The sequence below is a fragment of the Nuphar pumila genome, chromosome 2, assembly GCF_984573655.1.
Source record: "Nuphar pumila chromosome 2, dmNupPumi1.hap1.1, whole genome shotgun sequence".
Taxonomy (NCBI): Eukaryota; Viridiplantae; Streptophyta; class Magnoliopsida; order Nymphaeales; family Nymphaeaceae; genus Nuphar; species Nuphar pumila.
In genome coordinates, this window is record NC_143250.1 from 12102995 (window position 1) to 12112302 (window position 9308).

The 9308-nt window shown below is 40.9% G+C and overlaps 1 protein-coding gene across 1 annotated transcript; it reads right to left on the minus strand.

Moving 5' to 3' along the window:
* Nucleotides 1-2232: 2232 nt before the first annotated feature.
* On the minus strand, nt 2233-6251 carry LOC149844778 (zinc transporter 3-like). The gene is made up of 3 exons (XM_089986215.1): nt 5631-6251; nt 4523-4672; nt 2233-2538 (listed from the first exon to the last, which is right to left on the minus strand). Exons 1-3 carry the CDS (start codon nt 6249-6251, stop codon nt 2233-2235), a joined length of 1077 nt encoding a protein of 358 aa, XP_089842341.1.
* Nucleotides 6252-9308: the final 3057 nt, after the last annotated feature.

A 9308-nucleotide genomic window follows, 5' to 3' on the forward strand; every position in this document is an offset into this window, starting at 1 on the left:
TCGACCCGTTTATTAAACGGGTTGGCTTAAGCCCAACCCGAACCCGCCTAAGAGGCGGGTTGGCGGGTCATGTCAGAAATTGCCACCCCTACCTGTGCATTTTTTGACCAAGAAAACCTTCTCACACTGAAGCCAAGTTTTATGGCATAATCATTATAAAATTTATATGCAACTTCCTCATTATTAAACTACATTCCTTCTACCGGAACATTGTCAGGTGTACTTCCATGTACATTCCCAATGCCTACACTTTTGTAGTGTTGTGGGGGAGCCCCCGGACCCCCCCTCTTGTAAGAGAAAAACTCTAAATCAGGCTTCACAATGAATCAAGTTGAACGATGCTATCCACGCTGGGTGGAGCCTCCAAACTCTCCTCCTATAAGGGCAAAAACTCTGAATCAAGCTCCACAACTCATCAAGTTGAATGATGCTACCCACGCTGGGAGGAGCCCTCAGACCCCCCTTATGTAAGGGTAAAAACTCTGAATCAGGCTCAACAACTCTTCAAGTTGAATGATGCTACCCACGCTGGGAGGAGCCCCCAGACCCCTCTCCTGTATGGGTAAAAACTTTGAATCAGGATCCATAACTCATTTAGTTGAATGATGCTATCCACGCTGGGAGGAGCCCCCAAACCCTCCTCCTGTAAAGGTAAAAACTCTGAATCAGGCAACACAATAGTCAATGTGCAGGTCAGTCGGTGCTTGATGGAGCAATGTAGGATTTTCTGCTCGATGTGCACAGAAGCAGAAAGAGAAGAGAGAGAGAGTCAGAGGGTTGATGTTCATGGCCTCTTCCAGGAGAGATTTCTTTCTCAGATAATCCTGCAGTGCAGAGACTGAGTCTTAAATAATCATCTTTGGGGCACTTAAGTCTTTACAATCACTCCTTTTCTAGAATCGTTATTTTTTTTGGCACCAATGAAGGAGAGGGTACTTAAGTCTTTGTAATCGCATCAAACTCCAATGCTAATTAATGCTGACAAACATGGAGATACGAGACTTAAATACATGGTGCTTTTTGGGACCCCCGAGCAAGAGATGCCCTGTTCGGAGGGGGAACATATAACCTGCTTCGGTCAATGCATGTTTGCTTTTTGCAAAATGTGCTCACATGCATGGAATGTGTTATACCTTTCCTGTGTCATACAAATGACATCATAGCAGGTGTTTTGGATGCACCCACATTTAGAAAGCTGGATAAAGTGAGATATATTGTTTTGATAAAGTCTATTTACACCTATATCTTGTTCCGGGGTTGTCGGGGTCGCTCACCAACTGTTTGGTGAAATGCGCCAGCAAACCAGCTGAACCCTGCTTGGTTCAGATTTTTTGGGTGTTTGTTTTTCTTTAATTCATACCACTGATTGATGATAAAACTCCTATTGTTGGACACCCGTTGTGCTTGTTAGAGCCGGTATTCATTTTTGAGTTGTTTCTGTTTCACTTTGATTTTTTGTAAAAATAGTTTGGACGTGAATCAATTTTGGGCGTCAAGTTTAAATTTGTTTAGAACTGAATTTTGTGCTTAAAATGATAACTATGTGGATCTGTTTTTTTTTTTTCTGAATTTAAACAGTCAATATATATTGTATTTGGGCAGGGATTAATGTTTCACGAGTTTCTCTTGTTGGGACTGAACAGCCCACACGTTATTGTGTCGTTTGGGTCTCCCACCAACTGTTTGGTGAAATGCCCCAACGACCAATGTGGTCTCCTCGTAACCAGATTCGGCCTGGTTCTTAAACCTCCCTTTTACTACACAAAAAATTGATTTAAGATTGTTGAAATTAACTAGAGAACACTCGCATTAAAACTTTTTTGGCCGAGCCAGTGCATAGGCACATTGTTAGGGTGTCTCACTGTGTCCCTGCCCTACCATCGCCGTCAGTAGCTTTGAAGGTTAATACTATTTATTTATTAATAATGACCATAAAATTTCGTTGGGACCTTGATCATGGATCAACTTTAGCTGATCATTAACATGGAAAAGCTAGTACTCATGTAAATTTCACTAGTGCAATACATATATTTCAGAAATTCTTGTAATCTGGTAATCTGCTAGGGGCCTGCCTAACCCCGGCTTGCCAATAAAAAGAAGAAGAAATCCTTTGTTTGATATACAAAAAAAGAAAATCTTTCAACCATCAGTTGGTTTTCTATAGTATAAGGGAAAATGGTTCTTTCTGAAAATGTTGGTCGTCCTCTTCCCATTCAATCATAGTGTAATCCCTCAGTTCCACTTGGCAATGAGAGACATTAAGCCAGCTCCGAGGAGGAGGAAAACATTGGTAATGAGTTGAAGTTTTGCACTACTCTGCATCTTGGGGGTGTTGAAATCAACAGCAAGTAGGTCAACAAGAGCCATATAAATGAGTATTCCAGCAGACGCAGCGTTGAAGCATCCTTCCACTATAAGAGTAGTCGAGCTGTTCTCATTGTATGCAGATGATATCCCTATCCCCAACGCTATTCCAATAGGGGTAGTAAGGGAGAAGAAGATGACCATTAAAGCTGTAGATCCAAGCTTAAACTTTGCCTGAAAACACATCATTCACATTTTTCTTTTAGTAATGTGGAAAAACTTGAATTAAGTTTAAGCAACAATATTGGTAAACAAGTACCTTGTGAAAGAATATCATTTCATGCGTATAAGAAAAGTTTGTTGGTGAATTTATGACAAATTAAGTTGAAAGGGAGGATAAGGTGCAATTACATTGCACATTTTTAGCATGAGGCTGCACCTTATCACTCTCCATGCCCCACTGTATCCCAAACATGAATAGTGATCAGGTGCAGCAACAGACTAAAAGTATGCAATCACATTGCACCTGATCCCCCTTGCCAAGTTGAGGATTCAACTATCAACGATCATAGGTGGAAACCATCCATGTGAATCCTTTTTTTGTCCTTTCAAGTTTGGTGAAATGGAAAGGATTGATAGGCACATACTCATACAAGATGAAGTTGCCGGATAGCAGATCACATTGTATACGATGGATTTTGTTACATTTAATCCCCACCACACATCTTACTTGATGGAGATGTGAACGGGCCCACTTTCGTAGTTCCCAAGTGAGATGCACAGTGGAGATTGAATATTACTGTTGATCGGTTAGCATTATGTATATCTATAAGGTGAGTCATGGTAAAGCTTGAAACATGGATGCAGTCATCAGAGAGAGTGCTTCTTTTAAGAGAGCAGATTCAGTGATTGACAATTCAGAGTTGTATCAGCAATGCCATGCAAAGTTGCCCTTATTATATGCGACCCACCCGTGTGGTGTGGCCAAATGATGGGCAATCTTGGGTACATGCGCAGGCAAATCACCCGGTGTTCTCAAATCCTGACATAGCACATACCGAGCCTCGAGTGAAAAGATCAGGTACAATATGATTGCACAAATATTTGGGCATTAAGCACCTGATCACCCTCCATCTTGGGGACATGGCCTGTCAGTTGTGATACCGAGGCTTGATGGAGGGCAATCAGGTGCTTAATGCACAAATATTTGTGCAATCATATTGCACCCGACCCTGACTCAGGCCTCGATAGCTCAACCAAAGTCTCTATTATTTGGACAACACAAAGAACCTACTCGTGCTCCTGTTTTGGACAGTTTGTAGCCAACAAATTTGTCAATGATGCCGTTCAAAAGCAAAAGTGAACGGCATCAGAAATTTTTGTGGGGCACATCTAGGTGAAGACCATCCTTTTAGACGAGTCTTTTGTGCCATTCATCTCCATGATCAACGGCCATCTAATATGTCTTGGACAGTTTTCTGTCAAAGGCTCCTTGGACCTGATCCTCTCTCCTTTACAAGGGTTCCCACGCTTCCCTCTTTTTTTCAAAAGGCAAGCTGGGGTTAGGCGGGCCCCTAACAGAACAACAACAACAGCTGCCCCTTGTGACAGAGGGATTCGATCCTGGGCCTTCAGCTTGACATAAGACCAGGCCTCCCTCCTCCTGCAAAAGGACTGAGTACTTTGAAAATACTCAATCCCATAACTGAATGGCGTATAGCTCCATCTTTCAGTATTGGACGTGCGTTCTTTTCTTAAAAGTGGTTAATTGGATCATATAAAACTCAGTACACAAAAAGGAGAGGCGATAATGGGCTAGACAAAAATATGATTTTCAATTATAAATGGCTTATTTGGTTGGTGAGTTTTGAAGATGGGAGGTTAAGTCATTGGCTACTTTTATGAAAGGGACACATCGTCTGTTTCTGTGAGGGCTACTGGATACGCGTTCCTGTCTCATGTGACGGTTTGCCCCCATCCCAGTTCGATGAGAAATAGTAAATTCTCATACAATTATATACAGCCTTTCCTATAATTTCATCATCTTTCAGCTATATAATATTTACAACAAGGCCATGGTTGGCATGAGAAAATCAACAAATTACCAACAATATTATACAGGAATTTATTATCAGAGGAGTTAACAATCAAAAAACAATTGCAAGTTATTATCATAGGATTATAAACAAAAATAATATGAAGGTCTTTTGTAACTTGCCTGAACTATGCACCCACCGAGACCCATCCCTTCAAAGAACTGATGGAAACACAAGGCAGCCATTAAAGGCTTGATGGTGCATGGTTTGTCAGAAGTCCCCATGGCAATCCCAATAATCACAGAGTGGACAACAATACCCAATTCCAACACCTGCAAAAATTCATGCTGATATCTCAGTTACATTATCCCAGTTTCTCTTTGTTTATGAATACAAGTTTGATTCATTACACTCCCAAGGGGAAAACTTTTGCTTGCCAAAAAGTGGCCATTGCAAGCAACCAATTTCCACAAAGTTGGTATCTTATTAAATTAACAACCACAAAGCTCCAAAGAAAATCTTCTTAGCAAGAAGTAGCCATCAAACAACTAATTTAAACATGTTATCTTCTTGAATTATCATCTATAATGCGCCAATATGTTTTTTTGTTTTTAAATAACGAGGAGAAACCACTGTTATGGTTCAGATGTAGAGATGGCAGTTGACCCGGGCCGGGGACAAAGTCTCCACCCCCGCCCCCATTTAAAAATCGTACCCTCCATCCCCGCACAGGTTTTGATTTTAACCTCCATCCCTGTTTCATGTCCTCCATCCCCGGTCCAAATGGAGCAAGGCAGGGCGGGCCCCGTTTCCCCCTCGGTCCACTGCCATCTTTAAAGAAGGATTGGGAATAGGGTGGGACGGGCATGGGGGGGATCAAGGACGGGGATCCCTGCCTCCATCTCCACACGGGTTTTGATTTTAACCTCCATCCCTGCCTCCATCTCCGTTTCATATGCTCCGTCCCTGTTCCAAATGGAGCGAGGCGGGGTGGGGCCCGTTTCCCAGGTCCACTGCCATCCCTATTCAGATGTCCCATCATGGGCTGCGATGTTCCAGGTTAACCATGGCCCTGTTTCAGTGTCTGGCAGTGTAAAACTCCACAAGTATTCTCCCGATGAATATGATTTAACAATTCCTGAAGCACAGTAGAAACTAAACCATGAATTAGTTCATCAAGCATCCTTTGTAGAAATAATTCATAGAAAACCCAAACTAATGCCAAAATCAGTTTGTTAACCAAAACAAGATGTCTATTGCTCATTAGATATTAAAGATCTCTGTAATAACCTGGGAAATGATTCTGTGGCGCATGAGCTCTGTGGTGGTGGCATGGAAAGGGCCAGTGCCATGTGCATGACTATGGGTGGCATGTGTATGAACATGCATCTCTCCTATGGTTCCATTCCCTTCCAGGTCACTCTCTCCAACTGGTGCAGCCTTGCTTAGCTCAACCCTTCTATAATAACTAGAAGCAGTTGTCTCCAACATGAGTACTGCTAGTGCTGCTATCATGGCAATGAAACCGGCAAAAGGGAACTTAGACCATGGATTCTCTTTCAAGCACGGCGACCCGAGGCTGTCGAAAGCATCGGGAAGAACGTGGATGAAGCCTGTGGCAAGAATGACTCCAGCAGCAAATGCCTTTATAACAAAGAAAGCATCACCCTCTGCAGAGAGCATGGGGTGTGATTTCCCCACAATAGGAATGCAGACTCCAATTGCACCAGCTGCCAGGATCAGGAAGATGCCCCCTATTCTGAGCTTCAATGCCTGGTTTTTATCGCGACAACTGTCGGCTTCCGCGCCGGAGTCACACGAATCCGCGCCACCTGCAACAACTGCAAGAGGCAGAAGCAGCAACACAAGGCAAAGGAGCACCCTGGTGGGGTTGGCAGCAACTGTGGTCATCTCGGCCTAATTGCAGAGAAAATGTGTGTGTTGATAAAAGTGGTGTGCAAGAGGTTCTCGAATAGGGCATAGGTCAGCCGATTGTACCTTCCGGCGATCAGAAAATCGACAGTTTTCTCCTCAGCCTATCAGAGAGAACAAGATAGTGCCGATGAGAACCATACAACTGTGCTGTTGATCTTATGCAGCATCTTGGTTGATTTATACTGATTTGAAAATTTGAAAGCCATCACATGAAAGCCTTTTTTTTGGTCTTATATTGATGTGGTGCCATGATCATCTTGCTTAGGACCAAGTGCAGGTTAGAAGTCAAGCCGACTATTCTTAGTTAAATATTGAGAAGAATGTCGACATTTGTATGCACATGCTTACTAAGATATTTCCTTGAGATTATAGGCATACAGTTTATACTGCTGTAGTTTATAACCAACAGCCATAGAATTCTAATACAGTACAGACAGGGTCTGCAGAGCCCACGAGGGCTCCATACACCCGGCTAGGTGGGTCCACTTAAGGCTTTCAAATTAGAAGAGGTCGAGAGTTCGAATACTCAGAGTGTGTGCCAACCAAATGAAAAACTGTATACCGATGGCAGGAGGGAAATACTAGTAGAGTTTTACATCTCTAGTCTACCACTCGGCCCGTACGTATGGGATGTCCGACCATGTTGCCAGAAAGAAAAATCGAAAAACAAGGTCTTCAGACTCGGCAGAGTTTTCACATTAGGCAGGTATGGCCTGTTTGCAATATGGAGAAATTTCACATCCATGGAATCTGTTTCCGTGGAAACCGAATTGGAATGTGGAATACCAATTCTGTGTTACGCAAATGACCTCTTTTCTGTGTTTTTTTTTTTCAAAAAACCTGGACCAATTTTTAATAAGCAGGCTTGTAACTGTGGTTACATTGTGTCCTGCATGCATGGGCTTAGACCACTTGGTTACCATGAACTATGGTCATGTGTGATAGATATTGGCATAAAAAGAAAAAAAGCTATATTTTACCCAATCAATAAAAACTTAAACATCAATACGTTTTTCAATTCTTTAGTTTACTTGCAAAAGTTAAATGTTCTATTTTAAAATTTGATTTTATTGTGAATATTTTGCAAATAAGAACGATAAAAAAATAAAAATAATTTGAAATTTTCACGAAAATATTTTTTTGGGTTTTAAGCTTTTAACACTTACTAAAATCAACCTACGTCCAGCATGACCATTGGCTTTTGACACCAAACAGCTATCTATATTTATTAAAATGTCCAGGAGTGTCGATACAATGTGCACATACTTTCGCATTGTCAACTCGTTAAATTAATATACACAAACAAATCTCCCCAACTGGAAGGTCTGCAACATGGGCTTCCCATGTAGTGGGTGTCAACGGGTCGGGTTTGGTTCCGATCCAGGTGAAATCAGACTTCAACCAGATTTTTGGGTAAGAAATCGGGTCTGAACTTCGATTTAATCGGATCTATCATAAGAAAAACCATACCCGGACTTGATAAGAACTACGTGAACCAAACCCGGATCATACCTAGTAAAACCATATTTTTTATCACTTATATTTAAAAAATTGTGGGTCTTAATCGAAACTCGGATCAGTTTCGAGTTTGGTATAAAATTTCAAAAACTATATCCGGTCCATATATTAATTAGACCTTTGAGTCCGAACCTGGGTCTTAATCTGGTCTTCTTATTTATCACCATACCCAGAACCTAGGATTCAGTTCGGGTTGGGTCCGGGTAAACCAGGCCCGTTGACAACCCTACTCCCATGTGGTAAGAGATCGTGGAGAGGGTGTTGCGTGTTCTCCCCGGAACATGCACTGTAGCTACAATGCATGTTCTGGGTCCCGACTGAGCACCGTGTGGCGCTCAATCGGGTGTACGGGCATGCCGTACACCCGCCTGAGCACCATGCGGCGCTTAGTCGGGACCCAAAACACGCACTGTAGCTACAGTGCATGTTGGGGGGGTTTGACATATAACCTGCCCCCGAGATCATGACAGGGTAAAACTATGAAAAATAGGCCCAAATTATGACATATGTGTGGAGGCCATTTGACTTTTTAAATATTACTGTTAACCGCATGTTCCTTTCATTGAGCTACCTAAAATTGAGACTGATCTTAGTTTAATAAAATAAAACAACTAAAAATATCTTAAATTAGTTCATATGTCAGAAAGTTACGGGTATGACTTGAAACGTGTTAAAAAAATCTTTCGAAAAATATGACATAAAGACATGGATTTGTTTTCTTTAATTCAAATAAAGTTTTTTTTTTAACAGGAAGGCTGGGGTTTACCCCAGATTATATTAAAATTAAAATGAAAAAATTACACTTGATCACTCCAAGAAGAAAGTCAATCTGGGGGGCTTGTCTTTCTAATACAATGATTCACATGAACACAAAAACTAAACACTTTGATAATAATCGGTCAAGGCTGCGAGTTGTTCACGATAATAGAGAAAAATGTGTACTTGAAATATCTTATTGTAAAAACTATATAAAGACTCTCAATAATGAAGCGTACTCAAGTGGTTGAGTTGAGTATAGTATTTGGCCATGGAAGTAGGTGATTACAACACCCAACCACGTAAATAGTGTGTAGTAAGTTGCTCTTTCAATTTGTTCTTTTTGTTTTCAGTTTGAACATGTTCTAAAACAAGATAAACAAACATACAAGAAGTTCTAAAAAGATAATTTATTCAAAAGAAATCCTCATAGACACTTTTCTATACAATTGAATAGTTTTTATTAGACAGCATGGAGCCTTTTCAACTGAAGTTAATCAAACATTAAAGTTTAGTTGAACTCGATCATTTGAGTTTATTTTTACTCAATCTCCATCAGCATGCTCTTTTCATTATACCAACCATCTTCTAATACAATTGAATCATTAAGTATCCTATTGGATAGTGTACAAATAGAAAGGTGTGCGCGAGAGAGCAATGAAAGCAATGTCAACCAAATAGACGTTTCGCATATTATTATATTTATTGTATTATATTATATCATCAAGGTAACATGTTATTATATTGAATTATTGATAC